The 22,945-nt window shown below is 41.6% G+C and overlaps 1 protein-coding gene, 1 long non-coding RNA gene and 1 pseudogene across 9 annotated transcripts in view; 1 reads left to right on the plus strand and 2 right to left on the minus strand.

The window, feature by feature from the left end:
- The window catches only part of Ablim1 (actin binding LIM protein 1), a 243,101-nt gene that overhangs the window by 83,314 nt on the left and 136,842 nt on the right, over nt 1-22,945 (plus strand). For 3 of the 8 annotated variants that reach the window (XM_048338186.1, XM_048338188.1, XM_048338191.1), the window contains exon 1: nt 18,536-18,639. The exons of the other annotated variants lie outside the window; for them this stretch is intronic. In XM_048338186.1, coding sequence (XP_048194143.1) covers nt 18,624-18,639 — 16 coding nt within the window. In that variant the 5' untranslated portion in view covers nt 18,536-18,623. Of the gene's footprint in view, nt 1-18,535; nt 18,640-22,945 lie in introns of those variants that run through there. 8 annotated transcript variants of the gene reach the window in all.
- Nucleotides 5,275-22,778, minus strand: LOC125346034. The gene is made up of 3 exons (XR_007209848.1): nt 22,560-22,778; nt 14,764-14,771; nt 5,275-5,285 (listed from the first exon to the last, which is right to left on the minus strand). It is a non-coding gene; the product is annotated as an uncharacterized LOC125346034 (long non-coding RNA).
- LOC125346032 lies at nt 7,991-9,128 on the minus strand (annotated as a pseudogene).

Below are 22,945 nucleotides of genomic sequence, written 5' to 3' on the forward strand. Positions count from 1 at the left end.
AAAAGATGTAAGAACATATTAAAAAATAACTAAAGCAAAAATGAGTTAAGGTCATGGCTCAAGTAGTGGAGCACTTGCCTAGTGAACACATGAATCTGAGGTCAAACCCCAGTATCGATCCCACCCCTATCCCCCCACCCCCCAGGAAGAGGCTGTGGGTCAGACTGCACTGCCAAGTTGAAAGTCCAGCTCCATTCCATCTAGGCAAGTGGCCCAAAGTTACTTAATATCTCTGAGCCTCTGCTTTATCATATGTAAAATATGGATTAGACCACCTACCCTTGTAGAACTATAAGGATCTCTAGAAGAAAATACAGAAGAAAAACAATATCAATATTTAGTAGGAGCTTAATAATTCTTTCTTTCCTTCTCTCCTTCCTTCCTTCCTTCCTTCCTTCCTTCCTTCCTTCCTTCCTTCCTTCTCTTCCTCTTCCTCTTCCTTCTTCCCCCTCCTCCTTCTTTCTTCTTCCCAAATGTGTGAGAGGCCAGATAATTATCCCGGTAACAAGTAAATGAATTCTCAAAGGAAAAGAAGATCACTAGAGTGACTAGGAAGTGGAAAAGTAAGATTGGAGATTTAACTTGGAAAAGTAGGTACGGTTCATCCAATGTAACGGGAGAAAGAATGTGTTCCAGTGATCTGGGGCCATGAATGTCTCAGCTCCGCTGCCTGTACCTGTTTGTTCTAGCCTTGTTTTCGTGTGTTTGTCTTACTGTGATTTCTGTTGTTGTTTGCTTGTTTTATTCTGAATCCAGGAATGTGGACAAGTAACTATTTTCCCATGAAACTTTCCCGTCTAAATTATTCCTTTGAGTAACGAAATAGGCTGACATGCTTGATTTGTTTTAATTATATGTACTTAAAAACTAATCTCACTTAAAATCAAAGGGTAAGACACTGTTCAAGTGTATTGTTTGCCTGGTTTTTATTCTGGCTTTAAAAAGCGCACACGTGTGTGTGTGTGTGTGTGTGTGTGTGTGTGTGTGTGTGTGTGTATGTGTGTGTGTGTTATTCATTGGGGAAGACAGGTGGCCAGCAGAGAAGTGATTCTACTCCTGGGATGAAGGTGACCAGTAGCAAGACAGCTTGGCCTGTTTGATGCCAGGGGTATGACAGCTTCCTTGTCAATTTTCTAAAGACATTGTGTCCAGGATGCTATTAGAGATAACCTTTGCAAAGTCAGATTCATGAGGCCTTTATGTTTAAATATGTCAGAACCCTAAACATACTATGATGTGCATTAGAATTCTAGATACTTCTTAAAGATAGAACTAAAACTGCAATTTCTTTCATGGAAAAGAAATAAAACACCCAACTTTGAGGAGGAGTAGAGAACAAGTCTGTAACATAGACTAAACTTATCTAGACCAAGGTCCTATGCCTCCTTTCTCCCTTTTCATCATTGCAAAAGAGAATAGCATAGAGTTTGCCAAGATGGCTCCTAACCCAAGTGGAGCAGGAGAACTCAGGACATAGAGTGAGACCCCAGGAGATATAGACAGCTTGGAAAGAACGGTTAAATTATTAGGGCCACTGCCAGCACCCTGCCTTTTCCCTTTCTGTCTATCATGACCCAGATATTTTGGAAGGTCATTCTTGACATCACCAGCATATTCTGGTCTAGTGGGACAAATCCCAGTTCTATTTCCTATCAGTCTTTTCCCTGAAGTGCTGTCATGTGATTCTAGTGGGTAGCTGGGTATGTTCATCTCTTATCCTTTCCTCAGGCCAGACTTGTCCTTGAAGGGAACAGTTACATGCTGTAATGACCAGGATTGCAAGGTAGTGGCTACTCAATAAGTGTCTGCCTACTTTTTAAAGTCATCAGTTGATCTGAAGTTGTCCTTGATGGAAATACCATTTATTTACCAATACTTCAACTGAACTTGATCTTCTTAGATTATGGTTCATTTGGCCAATATTAAGAGTTTAACAGGGCTGGGAATATGGCCTAATGGCAAGAGCGCTTGCCTCCTACACATGAAGCTCTCTGTTCCATTCCCCAGCACCACATAAATGGAAAATGGCCAGAAGGGGCGCTGTGGCTCAGGTGGCAGAGTGCTAGCCTTGAGCAGGAAGAAGCCAGGGACAGTGCTCAGGCCCTAAGTTCAACGCCCAGGACTGGCCAAAAAAAAAAAAAAAAAAAAGAGTTTTACAAGGATCAAGCAGCTACTTTCAACACATTTCTTGGCTAGCTTCTTTATTAAAAACAATAATGATTTAGTTTATTTTCTATACATTGTATCTGTTGTTGATGGCATGTTGGACCCAACCAAGTTGCTGTAACTCTCACCATGGTTGGAGAGTACTACATTGTACCTAAAGTTCTCCTTTATTTCTTTTGTTAGTAGAAAGCACTCTTGCCTTCACGACAACATAAATATTTTCTCTATAATTCTACTTCTAATTTCTTTTTGTCCTATTTTATTGCTATTTAGGTGCCTGTGCAGTTTACCCTATTAGAATGGAAGCTCTTTTAGGGCTCAATATAGGGATCTACACACACCACACACTTTCAGCTCCTTGCAATCAATGATTTTTGTGTTGTAAATGTTCACTAAATATTCATTAGCATAATTAATGAACCAATGGTCATTTCTTTCTTTTCATCTTGCCTCTCTGGCTCTCCACTGGGATGCTATGACTTAAAGTTGTTTTTGGAGCTTTGCTATTTTTTTTTTCTGTGTGCAAGTTTAGCAGCCAATGAAGCATACTGGCAAATGCTCAGGGATCTTGGTATATTTTATTCAGAAGGGTAGACAAATACTGTACAATCCAGACCCCAAAACAAAGAAGAATTTAAATTCTAAATATTTCCCTTCCTTTCTCTCCCAAACCCCAACAATCCAATATATATGCAAATTATCTTCTATCTAGAGGAAGAAGGGGAGAAAAATACCTTTTAAAACTGTTTCAGAAATACATTAAACTTGGCCTTTGGTATAGAATATTATTAGCACAGTCTTTGATGGAATTGTAGCAATATGCAGCTTTTTAAATTTTAAGAAGAGAGCCCATGGACACACAAACACACACACACACACACACACACACGTTGTTATGAAGTTACCCATTTATACAGAACTTGACAAATCATATCCTTCCCCTTTAAATATAACTTAAGGGTGAAAAGATATTTAGGGGTGTTTGTTTAATGAGGCATTTGTTAGTTTGGATACTCATTGTCAAGTATACTCATTTACATATTTTGAAGGAAGAAGCCTTTAGTCCAGTATGCAAGCATATAAATTATGTTTGCACAATAAAATGATGTAATTAATTATTGATTGATTCTCTTGAGAAAAAAAATATTCAATTTGATGGACACGTTCCATCTTTCTGGAGTATTATCTTATTGTTCTCTGTAATTTAAAGTGGAGGAGGAGTTGAAAGTAATCAGTTGTTGGATTTTTTTTCCTTGCCAGTCCTGGGGCTTGACCTCAGGGCCTGAGCACTGTCCCTGGCTTCTTTTTGCTCAAGGCTAGCACTCTACCACTTTGAGCCACAGCGCCACTTCCAGCTTTTTCTTTATCTGTGGTGCTGAGGAATCGAACCCAAGGCTTTCTGTATGGGAGACAAGAACTCTACCACTAGGCCACATTCCCAGCCCGGTCAACGACTTCTTCAAGGATTTTTCTGTCTTGAAAAAGGTGAATCCAATCTATTAGTTTTGTGTTCCTGACAAGCACAGTAAGAGATGTATATGAGGTCCTAGACAGTGGTGGAAATGTACATTAAAAGGTAAAGCAAGGCCAAACTCAGGTCAGTTCTCACAGAGCCAGGTCAGCGCCAGCGGTGCGGGAGACAGAGTGCCACATATATAGAAAAAGCCGGAAAGTGGTGCTGTGGCTCAGGTGGTAGAGTGCTAGCCTTGAGCAAAAAGAAGCCAAGGACAGTGCTCAGGCCCTGAGTTCAAGCCCCAGGACTGGCAAAATAAAATAAAAAATAAAAAAGAAGATCTTGACCCAGGGATAAGTGGGTCTTTATTTGATCTGTTATCTGTTAACACTCCATTGTCCACAGCCAAGAGGGGGAATCTTGACTCTGAGAATGGCTGGGCAAGGTCCCCAAAGATTTATTCTCCCACTGGGAAATTAATTCCTAAGTTGATAAATGAAAGTCTTGTCACGAGAACTCTATGCCATTTGCATGAATGAAAGATAAATTAAAGCCCTATGTGGCTATCCACAGAACCCTGGCACTCTGGTATGTCTCCCTACTTCCAGGTTTTTGTTAGTTTTAGTACTGTTTACATGCTGTTCTTTCTTTCGTATTTTCATTCTTCCTGCAACCATAACCCATCCATTGTGGTATTTGTTTCTTATGCGATTGGATTCACTGTCCATTGCAAGCCCTTTTATTACAGTATTTGCTTTCTTGAGTTTATTGTGACTAATCTCTTATTTGCTGGTGTGGCTTTGTTTTTCTAAGAAGGGACCTTGGTGGTGCATTGTGTGAGCCCCTTTGTATTAGTGATGGTTTGCTAATGCTTGTATGTCTAAACACCATTTTTGCTGAAGTCTGAGGATCTTGTGTGCGGTTCTCCCATCTGTTAGGACTTTGAGGTGTGGTTCTTTTGTCTTCCTAGCATCACCATTGCTTTTGAGGAATCTGAGTTCTCCTCTTTCTCTCAGTGAGAGGCTTTTATTTCTCCCTGGATAGCTGGAGAATGATACCCTTTGAAGTTCAAAAGCTTAGTCTAAAATTGGGCTTTGCTTTCTGTATCATTTTTTTCTAATTTACTTTATACATAAGTCAGGTAATAAGTACATTTCCTTTGCATAGTATCACATAGCATCATCGGTTCTCTCATTCTCTCTCATTCCCTCCCTCCTATTTCTACCCACAAGTTGTATAGTTCACCTTCATTGATGTCCAGTGCGCTCCACTAATACACTTTTTCAGCCTTTTCCCTCTGATTCTATGCCTTCCCCCTGCCTTCCCATAGATATGTCCATGAATACACCATATATAAGGTAAAGAATACAGTCATTAGATAGAGAAAAAAGAATTTAAGAAAAATGTCCTTTGTTTTCATGTCTTTTGGATATGCAGGTGTCCTTATCATATCCAGATTTGTAATGCTCAGGGTAGATGCCTAGGAGTGGTATGGCTAGGTTGTAGGGAAGACCTTTATTTCGTTTTTTGAGGCATCTGCTTTCCAGAGTGGTTGTACTGATTTTTCTGTATCAAATTTTTATCAAAATTTCCTGTTTATACTATGTAACTTCAAATTCAGATCTACCTCCAACTCAGAGGTATTGTATTTAATCTGTGAACACACCTGCTTCTGAGGGTCTCCTGCTAGGATATACATTTTAAATGTTCTCTTATGTTACATGGCTATTGTGGTTTTTTTTTTCAATGTTGGATAATTGATTGTTTATTTTACTACTTAGTAATAGTTTACACATAGAATGAAATAATTCGTGGCACAGTTTCCTGGTGTTTTGTTTGCCATCCCAAAGATTTTCCCCCACCACCTATGCTTGCTTGTACTTTAAGGACCTTTTAGGTAAAACACATTTTTAGGCAACAGGTAACTAATAGACTCAAACAGAACAAAGGTAGTGGTAGTATGATAACTGAGATGGAGAGAGCTGGTACTTTCAAAATGGGAGAGGGAAGAACATGAAAGCGTGAGACCACGGAAAGCGTTATGTCACCAGTGTTAATGATTGGTAGGTAAGTTTTACAGTGATTTTTATTATGTACATTCAGCTAGGGAGCCAGTGTACTTGTTTAAGATGGTGGTTCACATATATAACACTACTTGAGCAACACTGTTACATATCAGATTAAATGCCATGGCATACTTAAAGCACTTTCATTTGAGGTATACAATTACAGGCATTTAGTTTTCATGCGTTTTAAGATAAAATAAGAAGGATTGCATTTCACTTATGTTCAAGCACTTAACTACATTCTGTGCATTGATAGTCATATTTAGGACAGCACATTTATGATGGTCCAAATGCAAATCACAACAAAATACAGGTTTTCTTAAAACATTGCAGTCTTTTAACTTCACCTTATTAAAATAAGTGACAGTTTACTTGAATTTAGTATAATTTAGAAAGCGACATTCAAACCACATGAAGCAGATAATACACCTTTTGAAATGTTACTTTTGTTCCTTATTTACCATTTTTTTTCTTTTTTCAGATTAATACAGGTTACCTGATTTTCTTTCTTTCTTTTTTTTTTTTTTTGCCAGTCCTGGGGTTTGAATTCAGGGCCTGAGCACTGTCCCTGGCTTCTTTTTGCTCAAGGCTAGCACTCTACCACTTGAGGCACATCACCACTTCTGGCCTTTTCTATATATGTGGTGCTGAGGAATCGAACCCAGGGCTTCATGTATACGAGGCAAGCACTGGACCACTAGGCCATATTCCCAGCCCCAGGTTACCTGATTCTTTAATAGATTTCTACTTTGTGTCTATAAAAATAAGTGTAAAGCCACTATTACCTTCATATAGTAGTAAGTTACTGAATTACAGATTTAAAATCAGTGGCACAAATCACATCCATAAAAGGTTATATAACCGCAATTCCATGTTAGGTAAGTAAAAATTAGAGTACAGTAACAGCCATATGTAAGAGGTAGAATTCTCAGTCACAGTACTATAGAAAAAATGCAGTAGTTTATATCTGTACCCTACTTTTAACAGAGAGGACAGTGATTTTACTGCCTGTGCTGCCAGGTACTTTCCTAGTCATTTGAAACATTTTCTTAGGCAATTAAGGTAATTGATAATAGTTATCTCATTTTTAAAGTCTAGTGGCCTAATTTACATTAGTTATACTTGTGCCACTTGAGTATTAATTGGAAGAAGTCATTATACTTAGCTTATTGCTTATCAAGAATTCTAAAGTACAATGTGCAGATGGGTTCTACCTCCAGTTTGTAGGGGTTTTTTTTGCTTGGTTGTGGGGCTTGAACTCAGGGCCTGGGCAGCTGTCTCAAGTTTTTTTGCTCAAGGTTGGCGGTGCTCTACAGCACTTTGAGCCACAGCTCCATTTCTTAGATTTCTAATAATACAGTCCTGTAATACTAAAAATCAGTGTAGCTTGAAAATTCCATTTCATTCATGATAAAGTTAGATTACCAGTATGTGGATAGAACTACAGATTATGATAAAGTAGACTGGTGTGGGTTTTACTGTGCACATGGCTTATTTATATATCTTTCCAACCCTTCCCTATGAGTAAATAAAGTCATCGGAGATTTTATGATTTGGGATAAAAACTGTAGTAAATTTGTGTACCTAGTGCTAAACCTTAAAGGAGGGTGCTATGTCATGAGATGTACCTGAATATTTATGAAAGCAATCCAAAACTCAAAACAGTGACTGACACATAGAAAACAGCTCTGTGAAATGGCAATTAATCTCTATAAAGAGTTACTTTAGGATTGGGATGTCATTATGAGCCTCTCAGATTATACATATTCGTAGTTCTTTATATAGGGTAAAGTTTTACTTTGGGTCAGATATTCTGAAGTTTACCTCAGTTTGTTGTTCCTGATAATTTTGATAACTCAAAAAAGGAGTTTATTTACTACATCCAAGTCATTTCAATAGTATATTCTTCTAATAATTATTATCAAAGTTAATGATATAACAACACTGTTAGTAGATAATATAAAAATAAATTTGTATAATTTTAATTATAAAATTTTGTATTATAGTTAATGTTGATACAGAATGAATCCTATTTATAGAGACCAAGCAACTTTTATATATCTTTAGGAGACCTTTAGTTATATATCTTCATTTCAAAGAGAGTACTTGTCCTAATTTTAATAAGAATGCCTTTTAGTTCTTGAAAGAGTTTTAAGAATTCCCAGAGATAAACCAAGAGTTTTAGTCTTAAAACATCTTTTGTGGATGTAGGCTAACTATACAAAACTAACACTTTTTCTAATGTTTCATATTTTCACATTCAATTTTAAACATTTCAGAGCTATATTATTTATATTTTGAAATAAGGGTATAAGTAGAGAAAGCTGATGGACATAATTATATAGTTCTCATATATTTTATAACTTAGTACAATGAAGTTGTCTACAGTTAACTTTCACAAAGAAACTTCTGGGTAAAAGACGTGTTTTAGGCCCAGTGTTCAAATTTGGAAAAATGCGATTATTAGTTAAAACCTGTATTTTATATTTAAAATGTCTTCATATACACTTAGGAACAACTGGGTTTATAAAAAGAAAAGTTAAGACTTTCATATTCAGAATTTACTTGTTTTACTGTTAATTCCTGAAAACATTTTGAAGACGACTATTAATGGACTAAAACAGCATACTGCATTCTTCCACTTGCTTTTTTCAATGTTAAGTAATCTACTTTTAAGTTAAGTTCTACTTTTCCTCTTATCTTCAAATAAACTCTTCAGCATATAAACTTGAATGGCTGACACTGTCACCATGACTAGTAAATTAACCACAGACCAGAAATTGACTCTATCAAAGTTGCTTTCTTGTATGTTTCGATCACAAGCTTCAAATGCTCTAAGCAGAGTTTGTATATGACCGCTTTTGCTTAATCTCGACTTGATGCTGTTGATGGATTCCAGGATGTCTTCCAGTTTCATCTCTAATATATCTGTACCAGTAATATGTTTCTTCCAGTCTTCTTCTGGTGCCTGCTCTCCCATATTATCCAGGATTAATTCAAAGAAAATTACTTTCTCAGAAATGGTGCTGAATGTATTGTCAAAGCAGAACATGTAGTCACCAACTTCAGTCTCTATAGTGTGAACTCCATCTGACTTCCTTTGTTCAAGAACTAAGGTTTTGCCTTCTGGAGAGGCAAGATGGAAATCAATATCTAATCCTGCTCCATCTAAAACTTGGTACTCAATCTCCAGCGAGGCCTTCAGGGGCAGGGGCTGGTAGAAACACTCCTTGTGCCCGGCCGGAAAGGGTAAAGGTGAAGCCGGCCGCCCCCCCGCGGCAGCACTGTGAGCAGCGCGGCCGGGAGGAGCCCGGGGAAGGGCAGCCGGGTCTGGTCGCCCATTCCCTGCCCGGGAGATCTCGGGCTGAGCACACTGTGGAAGGTGTGGAGTGCGGGCGCCGCGTCTCCGCGCCTCGTGGCAGGGATACCCAGAACCTGAAGGAAGTTCTGGTGGCGGCGGTGACAAACGAGATGGCTATTGGTTTTCCCTCGTTGTTTAAGGCTCGTTCTTCTACATTCATTGAACTAATTCAACTTTCTATGCTGGGAATTATGTCTTTTTTTTTTTTTTTTCTGCTCTCCTTCTCCTTTCTTCTTTCTTCTTCTAGTGCTCGTCCTGGGGCTTGAACTCAGGGCGTGGATGCTATCCTTTAGCCTTTTAATTCAAGGCTGGCTTTCTGTCACTTGAGCAACAGCTCCACTTTCAGCTTTTGCTGGTTAGTTGGAGATAAGAATCTTACAGACTTTTTTGCTTGGGTGAGCCCAAATCTCAGCCTCCTGAGTAACTAGGATTACACACACAAGCCACTGGTATTTTGCTAATCGTGATATTATCTAGGTCCGAAGTTTCTGTTCCTTAGCTTCTTTGGTCTTATCCTGTTGTGCTATCTTGTCTACTTTAGGTCTTTTTTACTTCATGCATTAACCCTCCCTTTCCCCCCCCCCCCCCCCCCCCCCCCCCCCCGCGCCTTGGTCCCAGGTATCCATGGAGGTAGCAATCAAATTGTCCACTGTCTCTGATTAGAACCTCCAGTGGCTTTCACTCTCACAGGAAAATCCACTCTCACCACAATGACTCCTTCCCTGTATCTCTTCACTTCCATTTTACTAGGCCCCACGGGAGGCCCCACTGCACTAGGTAAGCACTTGCCTTCTTTCACCAAACCCCACAGCTCCTTTATCCTCCCAGCATCCTTTATCTTCCATAGTACATAATACTTCCTAGCTTAAACATATATAAAATAAACTTAGTTATTTTATTGTGCCAATCCCTGTCCCGCCTAGTCTGTCAGCTCCTTCAGGATGAGGACTTTGGTCTTGTTTTTTGTCACTGTGATATTCAGTACTTAGATCAGTTCCTGCAACTTAGTAATCACTCATTAAAGATTTGTTGAATGAATAAACGGGCTAAGGATGTAACTTTCTCTTCCCAGGAGATTTTTTTTTTTAAAACATCAAAGATAATCTTTGTGGGTTGGCATTGCTTTTTCTTATTTAGCAGCTCAAGCCACATAACAAGGTGTCGGGAAGGAGCTAAATTCTTTCATGCATCACAGGTTAAATTCCAGGCTTCTGTATTAGCAAGGTCTCCTTAGCTGAAAATGGTTTTGGAAGCTTGAGTTTAATAGTTTTCAAGTTTATTTCTTGTTGTAAGCTGATGGAGCCATAAGAAATGGAACAATATTTATAACTACCTTTCATTGTCATCCTCTGTGCCTGATACCTTCCTAAAGCATTTCTTATTTTCACCCAGTACTGAGGATATGATATGCAAGGTCCAGTTCAAAAGGAATATGGAGGGGAGGGAGCTACTTATTCAAAATGCAGAAAAATCTGCCATTAAAGGTACTTAAAATATAGTGCTCTTTAGTGATTTTTGTGGACTCTCAGTCTTCTGATTGCTATTCAATGTTGTCTCAAAGTAAAATTAAAATTTTAAATCATGAATTTTATTCATCTTCATTCTATGAAATACCAATTTTAAATGCAAATATAAGGGCATTGAGCTCATATGTGGAATCATTGAAATTACAAATTTGCAATGTATAGATTGTAGATGCATATATATGAGTATACACACACATAATTCTTTGCAGAACAGCTGAAGAGTAGCAGTAACTAACCCAATGGCTTTGACTTCATTTCTTCATATCTGTACTTTCTACCAGCACTGTACCTGGGTCTTAGTAAGGGGTCAGGAGGGTGGAAAGGGAAGGGGCCTGTGGGTGGCCCTGTCTTTCCCTTTCCTTCCTTTTCTGTAATTCAGGGAAGGAGTCTAGTTAGGAAAGGAAATGTTACATTTCCCTCATCTTCTTTCTGCATTCAAAGAAACTGGTTTGTTTCTCCAGTCCTACTTGCAACACAGTTTTCTTGTTGGCATTTTCGAGTGTTCCTGAATTCCCATGCATCGTGGGTCCACTGGAGTTCTGCACTGTTGGGACATTCCAGACATCCCATGATGGGTAATCAGGAGTGGAAGACACACATTACATTATACATCTCACCTAGCTACACGTGTGTCCCATCATCCCTCCTGATTACACTTACAGAATGCAAGTTCAAAGGCTACATGATTACAGATGTCAATATTACCCAAGCAAAACACTACATTAAACAGAATGCCCTTCTGAGCATGGGGTCCTATTGAACTGCATAGGTAGCTGGGCCAGGAAGCTAGGCCTGTCCTCACCAGCACAGTATGCTCTTACCAATCACAGAGGAGATTGCTAAATCCCACAGAGAGAAAATAAAGTGCCCAAGGTCACTCAGCAAGCAGTGGAGCTGGAATTCAAACCCAGCCTGTGTGTGAGACCAGGCTGCCTGTGTGGCCATTGTGACATACCAGAATAACCACTGGTGAAGAGACCAGAGTACAAGGAGAGCAGGGTGGGGGTGGGAGGTAATTTGACCCTTTCTATGCAATTATGTAACTCTGGACATGTTTGCTCTAGGACTTTTAGGTTTTGTTTTCATTAAAGCCTATTTATTCACACAAGTTTTAGATGTTCACAAACGTGAGTGTGGGTTGCAAGGTCCCTTTTCTCTGGATCCTAAAAAGTGGAGACAACACCGTCCTTCCTGTGGTAGTGACTGAGCAATTGCTGTACATGTTGAATGTTTGATTTGGCTTGTCCCTTGGGTGATGACTGAAATATCCCAGGAGAATAAGAGAAAGGCTGTTTTCTGGGTTTGTGCCAGAGCAGAGTGAGGAGTGTTGTCAGGTCAAATAAGAGGATAGGTGGAAAAGGAAGTGTGGATTTTGTAAATCTCGCAAAAATTCTGTAACCCAAAAGATTGTTTTTGACCATTTCAGGGAAATGCTTCTAGATAGGATAGGTGAAATTAATTAATTAATTAACTTATTTTCTGTCATGGGGCTTGAATTCAGGGTCTGGGCACTGTCAACTTTACCTTTTTTTTTTTTTTTTTTTTTTAAGACTCCATGTATGGAACTGGGTACCAATTCTTACCTGTCCAGCCAAGGGACAGAGCCTGGCAGGTCAAGGGTAGCATGCTAAAAGTCAGGTAGCAGGAAGAAGATTGTTTTATACATAAGAAAAAATGCAATATCATTTCCATTATGCCAGGGTTTTGGGAAGTGCTAAATAAGGTAGTGTTTATTAAGAGTGAGTGTGTATGTGTGTGTGTGTGTGTGTATGTGTGTGTGTGTTCATGTCTAGAAAGGAAGACCCAGCTACCCAAAGGTGGAGCCCATGATGATCTCTGACATCAGAGATTCTTACCTCACATGTGAAATGTAAACACATGTATGTACTCGAGTTGTTATGATTTTGGAGACTAGATTGGTGGCTGACACCCGATTGGCACTCTGTTAATAGTGATAAAAGTGGTAGTGAAGATAGGCCACCAAGGAGACTTAGTGAAGAAAAAAGTCACTACCTGATTAATCACGGCCTTTCTCTCCAGGGTAATTATGGCTTTGCATCTTAGCAAATACTTTCAAGCAATCGCTAAGTTGACTTTTATCTAAGAGACTAAATAAATATCCTTTTAATTGAGTTGAATTCTTACATTGGCCTATTGGAGTATAAACAAAAAAGAATTTCGACCTGCTACCTGGTAGGCTGCTAAACATTTCTTCCTTAGTGTTACATAGTACTTTAGGGATGTGGAAATGTTTAGGAGGTAGGACCCAGTGGAAGGTCCTCTAGTCATTGGGGGAATACCCTTGACGGAAAATGGGCTCCAAGACCCTCTTCTGTTGAGTTATAGAGCTGAGTGACTTTCTTCTCTGCCATGTGTTTTTTTTTCAAATTTTTATTATCAAACTGATGTACAGAGAGCTTACAGTTTCATACGTTAGGCATTGGATACATTTCTTGTACTGTTTTTTTACCTCATAAACCCTGAAAAGTAATGGTGCCAACCAACCATGGACTAAAATCTCTCAAAGTGTGAGTCAAAACCTTTATACCTCATCAGTAGATTGTGTCATGTATTTGTTACACTCAAGGAGTGCTACTAATATACTCAGTGTTCATGAAATATTGCATTCCTGTTTTGTATCTAGTACCATGTGAATGCAGACACCATGTCATGTGACTTCTTCCTTCCAGAATCCACAATCTTTTGCAAAACTACACATGAAATCCTTTGTTGCACTATGGTCCAGTTCTAGCACTGCACTATTGAAGACAAGAGAGAAAGAAGAGTTGCTAAGAAATGCCTCTTAATCTGTCCAGATAGAAAGGAACTCTTTTTTTTTATAGCCTAGTAACTGAATCAATGCAAATAGAGAAAGTTAATAGTAAACTGTTTATTAAAATGTCCTTTTTGCAAGTAAGTTAAAGCTATTTCTGTACTTGTGAACTTCTCATGTTCCTGGAATTAGGCTAAAATCTGTGAAACTCTACCAAAAGATCTGTAAAATTCCAGTAATAGTTTCTGTTACACTTGTGGGAAAAGCACAGATTTTATATTTACTCTGTCATCTACAGCCTTAGTGGATTGTTTATAAAAGTGACCTTTAGATAAACTGTAGTAAGTCTTGTCATAATTTTGAGCTGCAATCTATTGCTTAGGTTTTCAGAATTGGCTTCTAAAATGGACTGCAGAGAAAATTTGGATCCAAATATTAAAGCATCCTGCTTTAAGAACTCAAGGACAAGAACTTTGCTGGGCATGGATTCTGTGAAATTTGTATGAAAAAAAACAAAAACCTTAAGAACTGTCAGTTGAGGATTAAGAGGGCGCAGACACATAGGCATTTGTCCCAGACTGTAGGAAAATTTGGACTCATTACTTGAATAAATTTTCATGAAGATTGCAGTGAGTATAGCACAGATCATTATTTTGGCCAACAGACTGGAAGGATCATTTTCCAGCTGTGATGGTGTACATACAGCTATTTGTAAATCTCACAAGCCAGACAGCTGGGCCTCAAGGTCCTCTGTCATTGAGGGCACTGAATATAGCTCGGCCCTCATCTCCCCAGGATCTGAAACATCAGACCTGGAGTGAGGGCTAAGTGCATGTTAGATACCTGAGTATGTCTGTCCTTGGGATTCTGCAGGGCACACTCATGGGGATGGAAAAGCATGAACATTTCTTGCCTTCGAGTATAAACAAGGCCATTACCACAACAGAGCAAGCCACTCCCAATGGTTGGGATTTTCTTAAATGCTGTGTGCAATGCACGTGGTGATCCTTTTTATCAGAAAAATATTTAAATAGATTCAGAAATCTAGATACTTACTGGGCATTCCATGTCAGACAGTGTGCTAAATGCTGGAAGTGCACATGTCTACACAACCCAGTGGGGGAGGAAGAGACAACAGGGCTGGAAAACTGATCATGGGAGCATTTGAAAGGCAGCCAGAGTCTTTAGATCTTGGAAAGAAAGAGGTTTCTCAGGTTGAGATTCTAGACATGTCATTTCGAAAGGCCAGCTTTTTCAGCGAGTCCTCTGGGGTCTTGCCCCTGCCTATTCTTACAGTGCCCTGCTACTTGTGAGCAGTGGGTTAATTGCCATCTTCCTGCCCATGACTGCCCACCCCCACCCCTACCCATCATGCAATGGTCTTTCCTTCATTCTTCATTTGGCCATCAGGAGTCTACCCTCTCTCCTTAATCCCCAAGTGGGGCTCAGCACTGCCTGGTACCCTGGGTCTCTGTGTCTTGGCACTTTGCCAGTCTTACTGGGAGTATTGATGAGTCTGCATCTTCTTTCTGTGCATCCATATCTGAAATGAGCCTCATAGGTGTAAACATAGAGAGCAAGTAAGGAAGTCACTCTTGAGGTTTCTTTCTGCTGGATTCTACTCAAGGATTTTAAGCACTTTAAGTATTAAAGGAATGGTCCCCGGACACCTGGAGTCCTGGGGCTCTACACGGGTCGCGGAATTCCTGCAGGATCCCCTACAGAAGGCTGGGAGGTGAGGACGTGGACTTGTCTGGGTTGCTTGTTTTCCAGCTGTAACATTTCCCTCAATTGGCATTTCTGTTGAAATGATGTATGCTTGAATTTTGGCCAAGAGTGGCCATATGCGGACAAGCTTTCCTCTTTAACAAAATGGTCTCTGTCCTTTTTGGTAGACAATCTTTGCTTCATTTTCTGAGTGAATGAAAAAGGCAGCAGTGAGTCAGTTGGTGGGGGGGAAGATAAAACAACAAATAAAACCCAAGGTCAATGTCCGTATAATGAAGACTTGTCTCATCTGAGTGGAATGACACTGAGATAATTTCTTTGGAAATGATCTTTGAAAAGATGAATAAAAAGTCTTCTTTCTCATGAACTACAGATTTCTTTTATTTTCTTTATTTTTACTGCTTTTGTTTTCTCCCGCCTCTTCCCTGTGCCCCCAGCTTAAACTGTAAGCAGAAACTATCTCCACTTCTGTTCTTGATGCTCTGAACTATTCTGTCCTAAGGGGAAGAGACAAAACCAATTTGGTTTTACTCTCCCATTCCAAAAATAACTTTAGCCATACCCTCTGGTTATCTTTTAAGTGGAGAGTGGTAGCTTTTATCCTGAAGTAACAGTCTCTGATTGGCGGGGATTGGGGGCGGGGGGGGGGGATTTTACCATCTGACTGTTATTTAGCAGCTAACTTCTGTGACTCATTCACACTGTGAAACGAAGAAAAAATTCTTTCCATGGAAAACACGGGGGGGGGGGGGGGGAGGGGAGGGAGGCGCTCTCCCTGAACTACTGTGTAGTATTTTCCTTTAGAAAAAGTGCTCTGAAAATGAATAGACACCAGCTGTTACTCTGCTCACTCAGCCTCCCAAGCTGCCAGAGAGCCTTTCCTGACTGTGCCATTTGTCCCCAGAGGTGGACAGGAAGGTTTGGAATTACCCTAAGGCACCAGCTTGATGAGAAAGCTGAAATCTTACGATTAAAAACTGTCACCCTGGTTGGGCTCATGCTTGTAATCCTAGCTACTCAGAAGGCTGAGATCTGAGGCTCAAGGTTCAAAGCCAGCGCAGACAGGAAAGTCCATGAGACACTAATCTCCAATTAGCCACCCAAAGCTAGAAGTATAGCTATGGCTCATTGGTAGAGTGCTAGCCTTGAACACAAAAGCTTAGAGGGCCCAAGCCCTGAATTCAAGTTCTAGTACTGGCGCACCACACGTGTATGTGTGCACATGCACATGTGTGTACACACACACATACTGTCATCCTGAGTGAAAGAGAAATTGAACCTATGATATTAACATGTCAAGTACTTACATGACTGGGTTTGATGCTCTCTTTCACATTCTACCAAGGAGGAGAGAGGAAAGTTTGTTTGATTTTGAGGTACTGGGAGTTGAACCCAGATCCTTATACATGACAGTCAAGTGCTCTATCAGTAAGATAACCCCTCCTGTCCTCCCTTGATCTCCTTAGCTTTGAGCTGAAAAACATGAGTCCCTTGGAGAGAAGTGCCCCAAGTGAGGGGCCAAGCTATTTTATTCAGCAAACATATGACAAAATAAACTCACCTGCTAGGCTCATAGCACCAATTAATTCCAGCTCTCTGTAGGGTGATTTTACTTGTCAACATCTCTTTCAAGGCTGAGAGTAATTAGGGGCAGAGAAAGTAGACAGTGAAGAATGAGCCATGAAAATTGGGGAATGCAAAGGGCGTGTTTCCCTCTGATGCTCTTGAACCCTGTCATCCCCTTTGTACTTTGAGTCCTGTTCCTCTCATGCTGGATTCATATTTATGAATGGAGGTTAAAGAAGCTGCTTAAAGGCTCCTCCATGTTTATATTCCAGCTGGCTGCTGACATAGGAAAACCATGACCCTACAGGGCTGCAGGGGGTCAGAGATCAGTGTGGGCGAAGCGTGTTATAGAAAAGATGGCCCAGGGGCTGGAGGGGACTTAGCTCTTACTGACAGACTGAGGCACCCAGGCTATTAATAGTAAAGCCCTGAGTCACAGATGTAGGAATGTCACAGCTGCTTGAGCTCTGCTACTGTCACACATCAGAAAGTAAAGCAATGAAGACATGCCCAAGATGAATATGAAGAAATGGGCATTTTTATCCCTTCTCCCCAGCCAACCCCCTTCCTCCCAACCAAATGTGGTTTATTTCACCCACCGTAAGCGCCCTCTGAGTCAATGCTGAGGCAGGTTGGTCGACTCCATTCTTTTCTGTTCCCCTGGCTCTCTTAGACTCAACACATTACAATATTTGCAGTAAATACAGTCTAATACTGGCTGTGCTTTCTGGTTCTGAAAGATGGGTTGGCCATCTGCTGTTCTCACGGCATGCAGAGACGTCTGTCTTTTTGTCTTTTGCATTTCTCCCACGTGGTAGATGTCTGTGACTTGCAGTGGGGACCCACATATCTGCTTTGGGGAAACAGGTGCTGGAGAAGGGGGTGGGCGTTGGCTTTGTGAACCAGGAAGTCCTTGGCTCACAGGAGACCTGCCTGTGACCGGGAGGGTCAGAAATCAAAAGCCAGGAGCTAGTGAAGCTTAGACTCTCTCTAGTGATCCGCAGTACCAGCCCAAACTATTTGTCCCTTAATTGTGGGTTTATAACTAGGGTTCCTCCCTCATCTCTCCATATACACTCAGGGAGCTCCTCTAGAAAACTCCAAAGAAACAGGGAGAAAGCAGAAGGGATTCTACCAGAATCCTACCTAACTGGATGAGTCAGATCGCCACCCCCCCACGCACACTTTGATCTGGAATTTGATCCTGGATCAAGACTCTTCCTAGGCTCTCACTCCAGGCCTCCGACCCCTTTGTCCTCCCCTCTCTCTCTCCATGGAGGTCTAGTCTAGGGTGGGACAACAAGGCAAACCAAATGTCTTTATTCATTGTTCAGAGGAGAATGGACTTGAAGCTGCCGCTGGACATTCTCTTGCTATTAGGGCCAATATTACTTAACTCAGTTTGTCTGAAAGAGGCAGTGAGGAGGATTGAGAGCGGCTGTCATAGAAAACGAAGAAGCTAACAATCGAGTTTTACCAAGGGAAAGCAGGGCCTGGCTGTGGCCCAGCCCCTCTCCTCTGGCAATCATTTATCAGACCCTGGGACCAGCGCCAGGACTCCGGGGACCTTTTCGCGGTGGCCCCGTTTTCCCTGAGCCTGGGGCGTGAGGAATGCAAGGTGGTGTCAGTGACCAGAGATTAGGACGGTGGAATCTTGCATTTGTTAGCACGCAGCTGTAAGCCAGCGGGAACAGGAGCGCAGACTCGGGGAGCAGGGCGCGGTCACCGCACCACCACCACCACCACCACCACCGCAGGCGGGAGCGGCGGGGCGCACCGGGGGAGCCGGTGGCGTGGGAGCCGAGCCGGCGCAGGGGGCGGGACTTCGGAAGGCGGCGGCCCAGGGACTTGGTGAAGCGAAGCCGGTGCTGGGGGCGTCTCCTCCCGGCGTCTGCCGCCAGGAAGCTGTCTACCTAGGCGCGCTTGCACGCCTGGAATCCAGTCCGGTTGCCTTCACGTCCCCACCGCCCAGGATCTGGTTGCCATGGTGAAGGAGAAAGGTAATTACAAATATCGATCCCGGTTTGTGCTGGCCGAAGTTGGAATAGCACTGCAGGGTTTGGCCACCTAAGGGGCGATGGTCCATGGAAAGCCGGGCAGACATGTTCTGCGGAGAGAAGGAGAGAATGACCGGTATTGTCAAGTCTTGGGTCTCCGCGGAACTCTGACTGGGTTCAGAACCTGTCGTGGAGTTAGTGCCCCAGCCTCCCGGCTGTTTCAGGCGTGTTTGCACGGCTGAGCTGTGGTGGCTGCGTTTCTTCGGGTTGTTACTGGCTTTCAGATGTTTGGTTGTGTCTGAGATTTGCCTTCATTCTGTCCCTCATGCAACCAACCCTCCCATCCATGAGTTATTTCATATATGCCAAGGAAAGGGCCTTCTGCCTGGGCGGGGCTTTGATGGGACCTGCCCAAGGGCATTGAAAAGGCTTCAGGTAAGCTGCATCTATAACCTGTCATGTCAGTATTATCCCCAGCCCCACCTCCAAACACCTGCTTAAAAGGATGCTACTTGTGACAAAGTTTAGCCGAGTCATGTCAGGAGGAGAATGAAGAGGCAAGGCGGGCGTGTCCTTCACAGGTGTGCATTATTCATGCACTAGGCGTGGCCCTGAAATCAAGATAAACCTTTCAGAATTGAACTGTAGCTTAAACCATTTGTTTGAGAAATGAAAAAGAACGCGGCAAAAGCTTGGCTTTAGTTATTTAAGGAGTGCTTAGATACATTTTTTAAAAAGTGAAATGTAGCAATAGACAGTGAATAGGAAAGCTCTTTCCATTTCAATTTTGTTAATGGTTAGTGTGAATCTTTCTAGACTCTTCCCAGCTGGAATTACATGTGCTTGAGAAATATAAAAATGGGACCATTCCATGACCATTTTCCTGTGACTTGATTTTTATTCCTATTTTTGAAAGTTTCACCAAATGATTGTATAGTGTAAATGACCACCTTTTAAATTTACTCTCTGATAAGCTTAGATTTATGGTCCTATCTTCTCCACTAACCGAGACATCTGCTTTTTGGGGGATGTCTTGGACCGTTTCATGGACTTCGCTACTTTGTGCTGCTGTAGGGAAGAATACATTTAAGATGAAAATGTTGCACTCAAGTTGATCCTTGTTGCTGAGAATGCAATTTGGTTTTCTTATCTTAATGGATGGATGGCCGCCTAAGAGTGTTGAGGCAGCACCCCAGGACAAAGTGTGGTTCTGCTCCTTTGGGTCCTCACCCGGGGACCTTCAACACGAACATGCTTTTGCTGTGATCTTTCAGCCAGTGAGTGATGATTGAGTGAAGTGACTTGGTGTGAATACAGATACTTCCAGTAATGTTTCCTCCGTTGTATATGGGGGTGGTGTGGGGAGGCACTTCTAGGAATCCTCAGTGCCAAATACAGATGTTGACATGATCATTGGCAGGTGGGGGGGGGTCTTTATTCATACCTCTCTCCCATGGGCCCTGATCTCTTTGGCTAATGGATTTGCATTTGCTTTCCTGTAGGAGTAATCCATGATTGATGGGGAGGGGGATGACAAAAGCCACTTCTAGGCTGCATTCCGGTGGGGGTCAGGCTTTCTACACATGGCAGATATTACAGGTCAGGAGTCCCCACACAGCCATGCTTTTTCTTGCAGACGTCCCAAAGCTGTGACCTGGGTTCACAGTACTTTCTCACTAGCATGCTGTGGCCAGGCCGGGTCACATACCAGTCTTATCTTCATCCTTGTCCACTCATTAGAGGCTGTTCCTTTTTTATTTTGAGGTTGGTGTCAGCCCACAGTGATGCCTTCCAGATTCTGGCTGCACCAGTCCTAGCTAACAACAGAGGAAGGCAAGGGATTTGGGAAGGTGCATATGTGCTCCCATAGGAAGAAGGAGCATCACTGCCCACTGTCGCCTGTAAATGGAGAAGGACACAGGGTGAGGAAGGGGGTTTTGTCCAGACATTCATCCTAGAGCTGAGAAAGCTGGAGATCAGAAAGGGTAGTTAGATTACTCAAGGTCACACAGCAGATATTTGGACCACACATACACTCATATTCATTCATTGCTTCTCTGTACCCCATCACATAATTGGAGCATCTACTGTCTCTTCTTACTAGACAGTGAACTTTGCAGGAGCCACATTGTCTTCATCTTTAACTTTCCAGCACATGGGTTTAGTGTCTGCCCCTTGTAGATTTTCCAGCCATGGAAACACATTAGCCTCTTGTCACAGCTAGAGTAGAACCTGTGTCTTCTCATTCAGAAACCTTTGGAGCTGCTCCACTCCTTGCTCTGAGAAAGCCCCTCCTTCCTCCTGCAGTGGACATCGTTTGTCCTTGAACAAGCTCAGGACATGGCGGCGTCCACACCAAGGAGGACCAGAGGCCTTTGGACTTCCTGCTACACTCACTGCCCAGTGCTCCCATTGCTTTGCGCCATCATGTATCACTCTGTAACATCTCTGGTTTGGGGCTCACATGAACTGGTAAAAGCACATGGATTCATCCCAGCCCAGTTGATGTAGGATCCATTAGCTGACATCTTTTGACCTACATTATGTCTTCTCCTAACCAGGCGCCCATTGGCTTACAGTGACAGACATTTATTGATCCCAGAATCTTGATGAAATGCTTATTTCCTTGATGTGTTCAAGGGTACCTTACCCTTGTTCAAGTATCCTGTAACAAAGAAGCTTGAGAGGCGTTTGTGGGATTATCAGTCAATATCTGTCTTCCTGGAGATATGCTCACCACTCTATACCCCAAAGGACCACCGTACCGGTACTAGTTAAAAGCTGTACTTATCTCATGAGATGTGTTTTAATGCAGTCTCAAAAATACAAAAGAATTTGCTTCTTGTTAGAGAAAACAAGAATAAGCAAATGCTAGAGGTTCACTTATATAAGCTTTCTAATTTCAGTCATCAAGGATGCTTCTGGTTTGGGAACTAATGAAAGAGTAAAAATGTAGAAGCAAGAGGGACACATCTAGGTAAACAGAATTTCATATCGGGGTATATAGAGTTTTACATTTGGGCACTGTATTTTTTTTGATGGTTTCCTGTGAGCTTTCTGTAACAGTTGGCTGGTCCAATGAGCTTTTAGACAGAGTAGGATCCAATAAATTGATCCTCGTTCTTTTTTTTTTTTCAAATTTTTATTATCAAACTGATGTACAGAGAGGTTACAGTTTCATATGTTAGGCAATGGATACATTTCTTGTACTGTTTGTTACCTCATCCCTCATACCCCCCTCCCTCCTCCCCCTTTCCCTTTCCCCCCATGAGGTGTTCAGTTCACTTACACCAAACAGTTTTGCAAGTATTGCTTTTGTAGTTGTTTGTCTTTTTTTACCCTGTGTCTCTTGATTTTGGTATTCCCTTTCAATTTCCTAGTTCTAATACCAGTATAGACAGTTTCCAATATGCTCAGATAAGATTACAGAGATAGTGTAGATACAACCACAGGAAGGTGATACAAGAACATCATCAATAGTAGAAGCTACAGATACACATGGGATGTTGAAAGTAGTTACAACTGTGATATAACAATCGTTTCCATAACATGGAGTTCATTTCACTTAGCATCATCTTATGTGTTCATAAGGGTATAGCTATTGGCCTCTTGTGATCCTCTGCTGTGACTTGCCTAAACCTGTGCTAATTATTCTCTATAAGGGAGACCATAGAGTCCATGTTTCTTTGGGTCTGGCTCACTTCACTTAGTATAATTTTTTCCAAGTCCTTCCATTTCCTTATAAATGGGGCAATGTCATTCTTTCTGATAGAGGCGTAAAATTCCATTGTGTATATGTACCACATTTTCCTGTTGATCCTAGTTCTTAGGGAGAGGGATGGCCACTTGATATTTAAGTGTGTGAACACACACACACATACACCCATACACACATACACATACACATACACACATACACTTACTCACAGGACAAATAATTTCTCCAGAGTTGGCTTTCTCAATCTCTCTACCACTCAGATAGCTTGTTCTTTATTGCTATATCCTATATATTATACAGAGTTTAATAATACATGTAACCCAGCACTCCTGGTCTCTCCCCACTACATAACAATGGAACAGTTTTCATGACAATTAAAAAAAAAAACAACACCTTCGGGTATTGCAAAATGCTCCTTTGGGAAACAAAATCACCCTGATTGAGAACAGTGGGGCTTGGATTCCTTAGGCACAGTTCCTTTTCCGGTTGTGCTAGATAAATCCTCTCTAGCACAGAGAGTAAGTGATGTAAGGAAGTCCTTACAAGAAGCCAATCAAAACGCCACCACCATAACCCCTGGTAAATTCTGAC

This window comes from Perognathus longimembris, chromosome 2, assembly GCF_023159225.1.
Source record: "Perognathus longimembris pacificus isolate PPM17 chromosome 2, ASM2315922v1, whole genome shotgun sequence".
Taxonomy (NCBI): domain Eukaryota; kingdom Metazoa; phylum Chordata; class Mammalia; order Rodentia; family Heteromyidae; genus Perognathus; species Perognathus longimembris.